The sequence below is a fragment of the Lingula anatina genome, chromosome 5 (assembly GCF_051362555.1).
Source record: "Lingula anatina isolate TDL-2025a chromosome 5, LinAna3.0, whole genome shotgun sequence".
In the NCBI taxonomy this organism is placed as follows: domain Eukaryota; kingdom Metazoa; phylum Brachiopoda; class Lingulata; order Lingulida; family Lingulidae; genus Lingula; species Lingula anatina.
The window spans coordinates 15,617,908-15,633,429 of NC_141771.1; the positions used below are offsets into that span (position 1 = coordinate 15,617,908).

The following is a 15,522-nucleotide window of genomic DNA, read 5'->3' on the forward strand; positions in this document are numbered from 1 at the left end:
TGTCATCCTTACTGTGTTACCATGAGTTTTGTACCCCATATTTGCCAGCTTCTATATTTGCAATATCCACATGTGCAGGCTAATTGGACTTGCATTAAACATTCAGCCTCACTTGATTCAAGGTTTCTATGCCAATCGCAAAGGCATGTTTTAACATCCAAATTTCCTGCATACATAAAAGGGCCTCTGGTATTGTAAACAGATTGTTGTAATTGACGCCATCCTTTAAGCTTAACTTGTGATTTCTGCAGTACCTTGAATCAAATGCTGTAGATAATCCGATAAGGAGGCACGTAAGGATATTTGAAAATGAAGAGCAGACTTCGCATCTGAAGCTCGATTCACAATATGTGATCTTAATTCAGAAAAGGCTTCTTTTCTGGCTTTTCTTAGTTTTTAAGTTGATGATCAATATGTAATTTAAAAATCTAATTTAGTACAAAAATTATTGTAATTTCAAATTTACAACCTCACCTTACATTATTGCTATAAACTGAATTACTTTGATATTTCTTTTTCATTATTTTAATAACCCTTGTGCACTGTAAAATTTTCATCATATATGAACATATCCTATGACAAATCCATTTTCAGGCAGAATCTTAATTTGCCATGGCTCATTTCCAATTAAGACGATTAGATATAAACCCAGTTGGACATAGACTAAGTCTTTCAAAATTGGAATTGGGCCTGCGACACAACATAGTTTATGTAAATTCATGTAATGCTTCCTCTATTTTCCCAGGAAACCTCATTCACCAGTAGCAACCCAAACACCAGGAAAGTGTCCACAAGCGCCAACAAACCAGTCACAGCGAAGACAACAACAAGCACAGTAACAGTCACACGGGCCCCGTCTAATTCCACTGATCTATCACCGTGGCACGTGTCATACTCTGGTGACAATAAGGTGATCAAGAAAACCACGCTTATCACAGAACTATGAAAAATGGCGTAGCTCTTTGGTCACAACCAGAAGGAACTCGGTTTTAGCCTCGGTTTTTGTCTTTTTATGAAATAAAAAGCGGCATTGGATTGATTATTTGACACATTTTGATTTTGCTTAATGCTTTCTTAATGCAAAGTTTACTACTCCAGTGGATGGTGTTTCGTGGATTTATTTTGCCAGTGATTAGGGAGCATAATTGCTATCAAGTTTGTATGCTGCTGCCGCCTGGTGACCAGAATGGGGCAATTATCTTTGGGCCCCCCAAAAATTGGAAACCTGTGAATGATTGATTTATTACATGCTAAGAGGATGCTGTGCACTTTTAAGAACATGTCACTCGCTTATCTAACATTGCCATTTTTATGTATATCTTCAAAAGAAATGGGCAGACAAAGGTTCTTTCAGTGAAGGCAACAGCTGTATATTTCACGATAGTCGAGGTCATATATGTAGCTTGACAAATGTTACAGATTTGTTCCATTCTATTTGCAACTGGGCTATCATGCTGTAGCATATACAAAATATGTTGTTATTCATTTGATGGAGTCACCCACATTCAACATCTGGACATGCTGAAGAGGAGCTTCATCTTTTGTCTGAAGATATGAAGTCAGTTATGGAATATTACCAGATATTTGCATTTTTAGGAGCATAGTAACTTTGTTCCAATGAATATTTTACAAAAGGCTGATTGAAAAAATAATCATTGCATTTTACTTTGTTTTTTTACTTTGTTTGACCTCCTAATGTACTAACTTTTTTTGCACTTGAGGTACATGAGAGCTGGTTCGATTGATAGTGCCATTTGTACTCTGCTATTGAATAGCCATTGTTATGGTTAGATAAGTTTTATGTTTAAGATAGTGCAGGCAGATATCAGATTTAACAAAAAGGCAATGACTAAAGTTCTGGGAGAGAAATTGCCCAATGACCTTGACCTTTTTTTTTTTCTTGAACCACAATTGACTACATAGGCCATATATTTCCCCCCTGACTGGTAAGAATTACATGTTTTGTAGCAGACATTGACAAAGGATATAAGTCTTGACAGATTGGACTTTTTTGTTTTAAAGAATTACGTTGTTGGAGTCACTGACCTCCATTTTGGTCACCGCTTGTCACATCAGAGGTCTGCTATCTTTGAAGATAAAAAATCATATTTTTCAATAAGATAACTCATGCCCAATATAATAAAGGGCTTATATCAGTAATGTTGGTACTCATTATAACATATCAATCATCATCATTTATATTGTACAATGTATATATGTGCTAGATAGTAAAAAATATTCTAAGATTTGGATGCGATGAGCCGTATGTAATTATGATAGGCAACTAACATCACTTTTATTGGAAGTAAAATAATGCAGCATGAAGATGTTATTTTGACCAACAAAGAAACTTAATGGGAAAGAAAATACTCTGATGGTTCAAAGGCAATGGAATATTTCATTGAAGCAAGCTATAAAAATGTGTAGTAAATTAAGTCATTGTCAGAGTTTTGACTTTTTAATTTCTACACCTAATCCGAAACCTGTAACATGGGTGTGATCTTTCCCCCAACCTCTATAAGGGATGCCCACTTAACACTATGGAATTTCAAGGGGGTTGAAACAGAATCTATAACAGATATAATAGCCTATGTGTAGAAATTAAAAAATTAAAACCATGATAACAGATCTGTTATGGACTAACCACTTCTTGTCCACATAATGGAGCATTTTTCGTGTTCTAAGAGAAGAACAACACATCACCTTTTTGGCAATATTTGTGTACTTAAGAAGATACCAGATTGAGTGGGACATGCATTTTATTATGCAAAATATGACATCCTTTAAAACTAATTTCTATTTTGAGCATATTGAAAAATAATAATTATAATAATAATGCATGCACATCTAAAGACCAAATGTTATACTGGCAAAACTTTTTTAATACAAATTTGATTGTTTTTGCAAGGACATTGGGATACTTAAAAACAGTTTGTTTGTTTGAATATAATAAGATGCAAAAAAGAAAGACCAACTAAATCCATCCAATCTTTTTTCCATCCAAAGTGTGTTTTATGAATTAATTTACTAAACAATACTACTACTTTTTTTAAATTTGATGTTGAAATGAATTTCAAATTTAATTGTACTCAAATGTAATAGTCTTCTTTTAGATTATTTCGAACCTGTTTTAAAATTTTGTTCTTGTATTTTTTTTCTTTTTCAAATTCTTGAATGTTTTTGTGTTATCAAAGAGTATCTGCAATATACGAAGAAAGACAACAGGGTGACACATTTTATCTGCCCTGTGCAATTAATTAAAATTTTAAAGAAATTTTATTTGTGTTTTAAAACATGGTGAAGTTGGGCATAAAGAAATATTCTTGATAGTTGATGTTCCCACTGGTTTTTAACATATCCCAAATTTTAAATCATATCATTGCTTGATCGTACTTTTTAACAGTCCATTTTGATGTAAAGTGCAACAAAGAGCAATTGTTTGCAGTTTTTATATAATGATAACTTATTCTTCTGACAAAATCTATATTTTAGTATAGATTTTTTTAACTTCAGAAATGATATTTACAAAAGTGAACAGAAGTCATATCAGATGGTGCTGTGGTACAGATTTTTAAAACGTAGAGCGCCCAAGACGATATTTTAAAATCCATCCAATTTGTGATGCAAGTGAGATTGTGACCAACACTTGTGTGACAGTTCGTCAGATACTTGTCTGTGTAATCCTACAGTAAAAGCGTGTGCCTTATATATATATGGTATGTATCTTTGTGAAATTTTATTACTTTTAAGGCCAAAATTTAGAAAAAAAAGTGGCAAAAGCAGGGTTAAGTAGCTGATTATGGCAAGGCCTTCATTGAAATTCTAACTTGGTTATGTAGAAAAGTGTAAACTAGAAAGATGCTTGTGTATAATGTGCTAGTTATAATTTTTTGTTTTATTAAGAACATGGCACATCATACGATAATTATACTGTTTGAATTCAAACTCCTGTAGTTATTTGTGGATATTCACATACCTTGCCAAAGCAATATTGGCCAATCAAATGGCAACTTGCCTGGTGATATCTTCATGGTACTATAGGTGTCAGTAAAGATCAAGATAGCACCTAACCCAGGCAAAGTTAAGGGCTTGGTCATTGCTCATTTTTTGTTAAAGGGGATTTATATGGACGGGAATTACATGCCTAACCATCATCTTCAGCTACCAAATATGTAACAGAATACATTCAGAATAGACATACCGCAAAATTATAAACATGCAACCCAAGATTGTTTGCAGGCACAGGCATTTTACCATGCCACAGGAAGTATATAAATGCTAATTACATATATAATGATAAGCTTAGGCCTCTGTGCAAAGAAAAAAATACAGTTATACAACTTGCCTAGAGTACTGTCAATTGCGAATAGAATCCACTGTTTACTCATTTTGGATAATATACAATTAAATCTATCCGCGGCAACTGTTGCCGCTACATAGGAAATTTAACTTAACTGATTGTATAGTGTATATATTGGTCAGGATAGCTGTGTAGATGTAGAGTTGTAGTGTAAAAGCACAGTCCAGTTATTTCCTTCCCTTTTGCTTGTGTAAGCACATCTATGTGAATTTCTGGCAGGGCGAGAGGGAATAAATAAATATTATAACACAAAGTTGCCTGTGAATTTTGTCTTTGTGTATATATATATATATATGGCAGAACATCGATATCAAGCAAGAGACGCTCCCGTGTCTCACGCGTCGAGGGGGGGGGGGGGGGGGGGGCTCCCCTTGGCAATCTAACGAAGTTTCTGCCGTTCCATTTCCTTTATTAACCACGGTGACCCACGTACAACAGATGAAAAGTTTATTTTCCGAGCGCTATTTAACTTTCGGATACTATGAGAATAATTCCAATTACCATTAGTACGATTTTTTAAGACAGCTCATATATCCAATATAGTGCAGAAGGATAAACAACAGTTACGGAACAACAATTTTAATAATTTTGATTAAGTCAGTCACTGTTGCGATAAAACATTAGTGGGTTTGGATGTCAACTGTTTGCATTTCCCGTCATGATGTATTATTCAGCCGTGTTCACTCCCAGTGATCTCATTCTTCGTATTGATGTAATGTTTTCAGAAAGCAAGAAGAAAAAAACAAATACTATGTTAAATATTTAAAGCACCGCTCGCAAAAGAGGCGCTTTAGAGTTTTTATGTAGGTTCGGTGTGCCACGTATTCTACCAGGTAAAAGCCACCTCGCAGCGACAGAGACAGACGCATTTTGTCAGAAGTCATTGGCTAATAAGGTACGTGAACATAAACACACAAGGGGCTTGATAGATCTGTGACACACTCCTGTATCCCCCCCCCCTCTCTCTCTCTCTCTCTCTCTCTCTCGGACAAAGCAAATTTTGTATCAAATGTTTTTTCCTCATATATCTATAGCGTTATAAAAGATAAAAAGGTGAAAACGTTGAAATATTCCAAACTTATGTAACAGAATGAAAAAAATGGTCACTTATCTTGGGTACCGTATTTTTTATATTAAAAAGATGCATGTTTTGTTTGTAGAAATGGCACTAAGAGGATGTCTTCAGCGGAGAACACTACTGATTCTGGCTGTAGGGCTGACATTTCACCAAACATGTAAGTAGCAGAAACTGTATATTTGTAGTAGGGACCGTTCACATTGTATTTTGACAGCCTAGCTAATGCGCTCGATCCTACGGGGAATCTCGCGGAATGCAATCAGATAACCAGACTTACATGCATCCTCCTTGTGTACAGCAGAATGTAGAAAAGCTCTTGTTTATACGCGTACGTTGGAAACAAGAGCAAACAAGTAAAAATCACTCATCCTCATTATATAGATTCATTTGAAGAAAACAGAAAAAGTGAAAAATAAAGTTAAATATATGGTCGCGATTTTTCTCTTTTCTAAATGATGAAAGAGAGTTATAAATATGGGATTTTAATATAAATCATTGAAAATTTTAATACTCATACCTTGTTAGTATAGGGACGAAGTAACGAAGATTAGGCCTATTTTGGTAACGAAAGTTTGAAATAAAAAAAACCTCTTGGATAATATTCGGACGACATAAATACTAAGAAAAATTAGACCGCGCTAAAGGGGTATCACGAGATTTTGTCCTCATTTTCAAGTATATTTTTTCACAATGCCTAGTAACGAAAGTTTTGCAAATTGCTTTCTACGAGAGTGCAGTTTTGCCACGTTTGCTCTAAACCAATTGGCTCTGTCCTGTCACCATATTGTTATCCTAGTAATAGATAAAACTAAATTGAGGATTTAATTTATTGCTAAAATATTACATAAAAAAAACTGAAGCAAGTAAAAAAAATAACCAACCAACCAAAAAACGTAAGAAAAAGGTTTTTCCATTTTTTAAAATCCAGCGACACCATGAAAGTAGCCGCAAGGTATTTATTTATTGAGTTATTTGGCGGTTTTCGTTTTGAATAGTCTTTGACATTTCAAATGTCGACTGTGGAGTTGCCCCGGATAGTGTATGGCCATATGAACAGACTTGATAAGCAGGGGCCCAAGAGAGAGGGTTAAGAAACAAAATGTACGAACTGACATGCGTCATTCAGAATTGGAACTCAACTCTAGACTACTCGTGACTTTCCGTTACCATGCTTTGGTGATGGGTTTGGATATATTTGCGACCGTAATCAAATGGTACAAGTTCCCAGTTGTGTCCAAGACAGTGGAGCGACTATGGAGACCCAGAAGCTTTGATGATAGACTTCAGATCAAATGGAAACGTTATTTAAACCTTGACACGGAAAGGGACAGTTTAGATGTATGTTTACAACTGCAATCACAGTCGATAACCTGGGTGCCGTACAAATGTTTTAAAGGTCGGGCGCTTTCCATTCAAGCAACGATGCGAATATTTAAAAAAACATATTTGGCAAAAAAATAAAAAATAAAAAAATCATTAGAGAAGATACCGTTTTTGTCTGCTAAATGGGGTTGACAGGTGGTATGATACCAGGATTATTTTGGGGGGCCTATATTTTATTTATTTTCTATTTTTATTTTATTACTATTTTTTTATTATTTTTAAAGGGATGACAGGCCTCCGATACGAAGCCGACCCTCGCCCACCTTGGAGAATACTAGGGGAATATTAGTGTGCTTTTTTTTAAAGAAACCTAGATCCGCCATTGAGGTGTGTCCCCTACCAATGTGTAGATAATTATGTACACTATTCGCTGACAGCGCAGAAAAGTAACATAACTTTTCAAGCGAAATTTAGTGAAAAAATCGATGTTTCTGGTAGGGGACAACCAAGATACAGTATATTACTTACGTCAGACCCTATTGTTTATCTGTTCTGCTTCGAATGAGAAAATCATTACGATACTCTGAAAAATGGTGTACACATTTGCAAAATGCTAGGTAGATTACTTTCTGGTAAATGAATTATTGAACAGAAGGGGAATACAAAAATGGATGTTTCTATTTTGAATTGTTTCAGAAACGTTTTGAGGATTTTTATGTCATTTGAAACAAATGATAAAATGTGTATTAATTCTTTGAATATCTACTTCATTCAGTCAGAGTTAAAAGAAAAGAAATTTTATTAAAACCAATTAAGTGTCATTTGATATAGGAGCTCAGATGATGAGTTAAGCAAAAACGCGCCTGGGAATCGTATGGAAAAAAGGCATCATTTTTTTCAGTTATTAAAAGGCAAACATTTTCACGGACAATTCCACGGCTAATGAGGTTTGCTGATCGAGATTGATGACAGCCATCACCGAGTGCACTTTTTACCAGGGGTCCTTCGAGTTGTTACAAAATTAGTTGAAGGACCTTTTCATTCAAACCGATTTGAAGTCATTTGTTATAGGAGCCCAGATGATGAGTTAAGCAAATACGCGCCCTGGAATTGGATGGAAGAAAATACATTTTTTTCCGTACGTAAATGGCAAACATTTTCACAGCCAATGGCGCGGTTGATGAGGCTTGCTGATCGAGATTGATGACAGCCATCACCGAGTGCACTTTTTTACCAGGGGCCCGTCGAGTTGTTACAAAATTTGTTGAAGGACCTTCGACCAATTTTGCCACTGCAAGGAAGACCGCGAATGTGTTTGCCTTGCTTGGTCTGAAATCTGGTATTCCGATGAATGAATTGAAGGAGGGATGAAAAATGAATGAAGCAACAAACGAGGGGATATGAAGGGAGTTGGGGTGGTAGGGAGGCTTAATGACAGAAAGAAAGAAAGAAAAGAAGGAGAAAGATAGGTAGAGAGCACTGAGCTATTGATATTCTCCATACTGTCAAGATTATGTTAGAGCTGCATGCGATCTATAGGGCTGCTACATACTATATTCTGCCAAAAATAATAACGAAAAAACAATTAAAAACAGGCGGTGAGAATTTTAAGGAACATGTTTATTTCGTATGTTAAAAAAAGATAAATTGATATATTTACGGAAACGCCAGACAAAATAGATAAGTTGCTTAACTTGGTTGGTAATGGCGACTTTTTCTGCAGGGTCGGTCTGCGAGATTCATTTGTTCTAGTAATTTATATTCCATTTTAATTGCTTTATTTTTACATTAATAGAGCATTTCAATGCAATCTACATCTTTGAAGCTAAACAGCAAAGCTTGTGAATAAAATTTTTAGGAACAACTTAAATCTTGGCTTCATTTCCCTACTTTCTAGGCCTGAGGACACTATGGATACATGCCCAGATTACTAATCAAGTCTTCACGTCCACGGCGAACTCTTACCTCCCACATTCCGTTATGAAGACGGTCACGGCACGGAGTCCGTTGGAGTGTGTTACGCTCTGTAAAACCACCCCGGGATGCCTTTCTTGCAATTTCTACGCCGGAAAGTCAGGTATGGTGTAAATTTTCCATACTACTCGTGGCTACCTACTCTTTCATACTGTTGACCAAAGTACCTACTAAACAACTGGTATCCGAAAACAAAAGAAGACCCACATTTTTAAAGATGCATACAAAGTTAATATTTTGCCACATAAACTGACCACATGTGTGCTTTTTATATTTTTGTATATATAAATAGCTTCGCAACAATTGCAAGTATATATATCTAGAATCCAAAATATCTTCCATCCTCACACACAGTAGGACAATATTAAAAAATATTTGAAATTTATTTAGTGTATTTAGTCATGTACAAGTAAAGGCCAGGTAATTCACTGCCCACGTTTATTAGACAGACTGGATGTGAGTTCTTCGCTCCAGCTTGATAGGACCAAATTATTCATTTATTTATTTATTTATTACAAATGTGTATGTATGTCAAAAATCGCACAAAGTCCTTTAACAATATGACATTTTGATTTTTTTACAGGTAACTGCGAGCTTAATTCCCGTTTCCAACACAGTAACGCAAACATACAGCTGCAAGAGATGGAGAATGTCAAGTTCTATGGGGTAAGCGATACTTGATTTTATCTATTTATTCATTATTTATTATATATTTATTCGTTTATTCATTAATAAACTCCGACCCAGAGAAAAATCAACCAAAAACACTTTGTGGACAGTTACACTGCATCTTTCTTTATTTTTATATATTTGCTTTTTATTTATTTATTTATTTATTTATTTATTTATTTATTTATTTATTATTATTATTATTATTATCATTATTATTATTGTTATTGTTATTTGTGTCACTGTCTTTGTCGCTGTAGCAGTGCACTTGGATGTTTTCTCGTATACCCCAATCAAAGTAAACCGTGGCACAATTATACTCTCAAACCTACAGGAATAGTATTTATTATATACTTTATATGAATAAAATCCATATTCACAAATTTACATTTTCGAGATTTAAATTTGAGGTCACATGGTTGTGATGCCAACGTCTGTCACCATCGCTTTATTTTATTTATTCATTTTTCTTCTTTATCATCTAGCTATTTATATTGACAACATAACTAATTAGAGTCTAGTTATAAGAGGCACCGAAATACATATATACTTACTCAGTTGATAACTGTTTAGTTCTAGGTGTCAAAACAAATATACTAATAACACTACGGGAATAACAGAGGATTGCACAAAAGTAGTTTGCACGAGTAGGCATATTTGTTTTTATGATGCATGCAAGTCTATAGACAAACCTAGCTTTATATATGTATAACATTATAATGTCTAAGTGACATTACACATGTGCATACAGTTATTATTATTATTATTTTTATTATTTGGAACTTATTTTGAATAATCCGATGGAATAAATACAAATGTTACTTCGAATGTTCTTCGTTGTATCCCGGTGTACTAACAGTTTCTTCTGTACTGTGATACTAGTATTTTACCATTTATTTCCCCGACAGAAATGCTATGTGGTAATAAGTTTTTCGTTTCATTACAGATATATGCACCTCCTGATTGCAATGCATTCGGTAAGTATTGCTGACAATGTCTTTGATGTTATACATGTACGAAGCCCCTGTCCCCGGTTTCAGAGAAAAAAAAGTAAAACTTAAGTCAGGTTCACGTTCCCTGGCTAAGTAGTTAATTGCCAAGGTTACTTGGTCACAGTGGCACATTTTGCCCTAAGTTACAGGAACAGTGTTACAGCACTCGTGTGTAAATCCTAGTCAATCTACCCAGGAAACTGACTTAAGTATTTTCGTGAAACCGAGGCCTCGACAAAACTGCAATTCCAATATATAAATTGAATGTGGTTGTATTGTTCTTTTACTACTCATATTTTAGTTCAATTCAATTTATTCCTGTACTGACATTTGTTATTATCTCGTACAAAAGTGAATCATTAAATGGTTATATCACACTTTAAATTTCATTTTAATTTAATATTTTTCAAAAATGTCCATTTGCTATATATATATATATATATATATATATATATATATATATATATATATATATATAATCACCATGCATATTTGCAGAGCTTGTGCTTAATTAAGGTAACATTACATACATCTTTTTCCTAAACCGACAGAAGACAATGGGCTGTTCACCTTGGATATTGCGGGATTTGGTGAGAAAGTCGTATACTGTAACGGTGGTTGGGTCGTTGTTATGAGGAAATATGACAACTCGGTTGATTTTAACCGAACCTGGGCCTCGTACAGGGACGGATTCGGTGACCCAAATGACCAGTTTTGGCTGGGAAACGATGCTCTCCACGCGTTGACCAATCAAGGGGATTACTCCATGCAGATTGACATGAAGTCCTGCAATGGCAACTATTACTACGTAAAGTGGAGATTGTTTCGTATTAACAACGAGGCTGCGAATTACGCCATAACTGATATTATTGTTGACTCCTACAACACTTCGACAAATTACCGTTTGGCTGAGGTTCTAGGTTGGAGATTTGGAACGACTGATAATCCAGTTCGGAGGTATCCAGCGAGCTGCTCCAAAATTTTCGGTACGTTACCGACTGGTGGATCCAGGATTTTGCTTTTTGAATTATATCTTGCATCATGTTCAGTATTGTAGTTTATATTTTTGTTATTGCATGTTATCAATTTGTATGTCCTTTTATTGTTGTTTTGATAGTTTTGTACATAAGCTTACTTTTTTTCACTCTTAAGTTTCTATAGTTTATTTGTGACTAACCCCATGAGGAGAATGGGGGGGGGGGGGGCTAAATTAAAACTGACCATGCTTTTACCCTCAATAGATAAACAACAATAATAAATATATAAATAATTGGTGATTTAACTCTCACTCCTTTCCCTTTCCCAGCTACATCATCTATCTCCATTTACGTATATTTATCACTTAAATTACTTAAATTACAAAGACAGTCACCACAAAAAAGTTCCACACTGCCCTGGGTACGTACAGAAAATAAGACAGAACGGACGTTTAGTTTATTCAGCTTTTGTAAGTGCCAATTATTATTCGGAGAACACAAGAGATATTTACAACACAACAGTTTACCATCAGTCCGTCCCAGATGTTGAACTTAAAGCCAGTTTAGCAGAAAACACATGAAAATAAATAAATAAATAAATAAAAACAAGCGCGAACTGAAATTAACCTCTTTTCTTTTTCAGGTGGCGGGTGGTGGTTTAAAGATTGCACTCGCTGGTACCTCACCGGGTATATGTCTTGCAATCCATCCATAATCGGAATGAAGTTCGCTGCTATTACTGGAGTGAACTGCGACATTGGCTGTAGGCTCGAGGCCGGTACCATGAAGATTAGGCGAAACACTTAAATTACCAACATATAAACTACATGGCAATTTTTATGGTCTCCACATTTACAGACGTGTGACAAAAGTATCACACCATCTTACTTGAAGGTGAACAATAGCCGGATTTCTTAGGTTTTTCGATTGGCATTTTATTGAAAGATGGTTATTTTAACTCAGTATCTTTACAACAGCTTTAATGACCAGTGTTTTTCCCCTATTTTGTTAGTAATAACCGTTCGTAGTATAACCAGGAGATCTCATTATGGCCACCACCCTTTATGGGTATGGACTCCTAAAGGTTCAGTTATCTTTTCAGGGCTGTGCTGCCTCAGGCTCTAAAGAAACGTTGGTTTAGAGCATTTCTGGTTAAGTAGCGATCCTTTGCCACTGTTGCATAAAATACCATTAGGTATTGGTAAATGTATTATTCAATATACTCTATATTATGCATGGAGTGTTATTGGGTTAGTCGAAGTTACTGTATTATTACTGTGACGTATAAATGTTGCTGTTAAGCATTACAATGAAATATTGATGAATGATTATCGCAAAGTGACGTATACTCGATTTCAACGACTTATTCTTAAAATTACAAGGAATGAAATTTGTTCTGATCTTATTCTTAGTATAATGGCACATTGTCCTAATTGTAAATATATTGAGCATTAATGCATGAGGCATAGATTTATGCAAGGCGTCTTTTACTCCATCGAGATACGAAGTTTTGGTGATTTACAAGTTTTATGTCATTTAGTATTTGTTTGCTTTAAAAAATGAGCGTATGTTGTGAAGATTTGGAATTGGAGGGCGAATTCTTTTGAAGAAAGGGTATATGATGTAAAGTTAATGGCTTACACTTAAACTAGTTGCAAGTAATAATTAAAGAGGAGTAAAACGAGTAAATGGATAGGGAGTTATTGAGTGTAAATAAATTTATTGTAAGAGTCATCAAATGTTAAAATTGTTTTCGTGGTAAAAAAGATAGAACATGTCAAAGTTACATGTAGTTTGATTTGGTTGGAATAGAGTCTCTGCCACGTGTTAAAGACATGCAGACTATGGTTAGATATGGTAAAAGATGAGTTATTCAAATGATATTTCAAGTCTTTTAAATTGACAACAAGTCTCTTAGAAAACACCTTATTAGGAAATGTTTAATGGAGGGATACAACACGAGAATGGAAATACCCTTGTTATCACGCAAAGATAGTGCCCGATTAGTGCGGAGAAATTGAGTATAAAAACTTGTGAAATTGTATGATAAGAGAGTCGGTAAATAAATGTTTTGAACGCTCCGTCGTTATTGTCACTATAACAGTGCTATATATTGAATTGTTTCAGATTTGTCTGTAAATGTGCTAATGCAAACCGGTATTCTATTTTCAATGCAGTTTTTGTGAATTGCGTAACATTTGACTATAAAATCCCCATGGCCGAGCAATGCTCAGTGAGTCGTAGGGTATTGCTGTTGTTCTTTTTGAAGGAAATTGGATTTGGTGGGAAAATTCCCAATAGGAACCTTGCGCAATGGTTGACGCAACGGCCACCGGCACACCAAACGCATCATTATCAATTCCTGTGATATCGATGAAAGGCATAGTGCAAGGGCGAAGTAAGCCGTCCTCTGGGTCTTCCGGAAGATTATTTTAAGTTTATATTGACGGGCGTCTTTTTTTTTTTTTTTCTGGTGGAAGACGGTAAAAATGGAGGGTGGATCAATAAAGATAAATGGGAAAACTGAGTCATTCTATTTTCAAGAGGGGAGTATTAGTGTGATTTTTTTCAGAAACCGAAGGGGGTGGGGGCCAGACCACTGCCCCCCCTTAACCCACCATTATTGTATGTTTGATGGATAAACAGGAGTTTGGTTATGAAGGCCCAGGGCAAGCAAAGCTAAAAAAAAACATTTTCTGTCAACTTTTAAATCCATTTTACCAGAAATATAAGCGTGGTATTGAATTCCTATGTCTGACAATAGCAGGATAGTTGGAGACTGATAAAGTGCTATCAAAAAACATTGTCGTTAATATTGATCCCATTAAATGAATGTGTAAATGAAATGGCAGGATACACAAGGTGAAAAAGCAATCCCCACTAACATATATCTCAACCAAATGATGTGTGCGAACTGATTAATTTCGCACCGTTGATTACGTATCGTTTGGTTTTATAAACAAAACTGATGCAGTTATGGTCGTCGTTCCTTTATTGACACTTAAAAGACAGTACAAGCATTTATGCTCTAGGTTTTCTTATGTCTGTCCAAATGCACAAATACGCATAAATCCTCAGAGAAAAGTACTGATCTCTGTCAAAAACGCACACAAGGTGGAAATGATAGCACCGTAAGTACCTGTTCATTTGGCTGAAGCCCAGCGAATATCAGTGGCATGATAAATACAAAATAAAAGAGTAATTTTACTTCAGAACTCGAGTAAACTAGAGTAAAGAGTAGTTATAGTACTGGCGAGTTTTCAATGTTGCCTGATAAAATATGCCCATTTTTCATTTTTTTTTTTATCAAAAATGATCCATTGTCACTTAAATGTTTGACCTCCCTAGGTATTTTCTTGTATTGTATTTGAGGTACTTGACAGCCGGATTGATTGAAAGTGCCATTTTACACTGCTATTGAATTGCCATTTTATGGTTAGAAAAGTCTTATGTCTAAGTGCAGGCAGATATCATATTTAACAACAACAACAAAAAAAGTCATTTGGGAGAGAAATTGCTCACTGACCTTGACCTAGATTTTTGACGTGAACTTGGCTACGTGAAGTATATATTTTCCCCTGACTGGTAAGGATTGCATGTTTTGCAGCAGACATTGACAAAGGATTTTATTCTTGACACAGTGGGCTTTTCTGAGAATTGCATTGTTGGAGTAGCTGATCTCAGTGTTACCTCTCATATAAAAGGTCTGCTATTTTTGACGATAAAATCATATTTTTTCAATAAGATAACTCATGTCCAATATAATAAAGGGCTTATATTAGTAATCGTGGTACTCATTATAACATATCATCACCATTTATATTGTACAATTTTGCTAGATAGTTAAAATATTCCAAAATTTGGATCCGATTAGCAGTGTGCAATTATGATAGGCAACTAACATCACTGTCATTGTTATGTAACTTGTCTGGAGTGCTCTCAGTTGTGAATAGAATCCAGTGTTGAATCGTTTTGTAAAATATACAATTATAACTATCTGCTGTACATAGTGGCAACATTAAGGATTCGAACTACCTGTACTGCTGCTGCTACATTGCAACTTTAACTTAACTGATTGTATAGTGTATATATTGGTCAGGATAGCTGTGTAGATGTAGAGATGTAGTGTAAAAGCACAGTTCAGTTATT

General features: G+C 35.1%; 2 protein-coding genes across 6 annotated transcripts in view; both read left to right on the top strand.

Moving 5' to 3' along the window:
* Positions 1-4,613, top strand: part of LOC106163591 (uncharacterized) — a 52,263-nt gene extending 47,650 nt beyond the window's left edge. For all 5 annotated transcript variants that reach the window (XM_087012606.1, XM_087012610.1, XM_087012608.1 and 2 more), the window contains one exon: positions 746-4,613. In XM_087012606.1, the coding sequence (XP_086868732.1) occupies positions 746-946 (201 nt within the window). In that variant the 3' untranslated portion in view covers positions 947-4,613. The remainder of the gene's footprint in view (positions 1-745) is intronic.
* Positions 4,614-4,742: 129 nt separating this feature from the next.
* Positions 4,743-13,428, top strand: LOC106160255 (fibrinogen-like protein 1). The gene is made up of 7 exons (XM_087014329.1): positions 4,743-5,255; positions 5,521-5,595; positions 8,659-8,838; positions 9,319-9,401; positions 10,351-10,381; positions 10,948-11,382; positions 12,017-13,428. The coding sequence occupies exons 2-7, from the start codon at positions 5,523-5,525 to the stop codon at positions 12,178-12,180; spliced, it is 966 nt and encodes a 321-aa protein (XP_086870455.1). The 5' UTR covers positions 4,743-5,255; positions 5,521-5,522; the 3' UTR covers positions 12,181-13,428.
* The last annotated feature ends 2,094 nt before the right edge of the window (positions 13,429-15,522 follow it).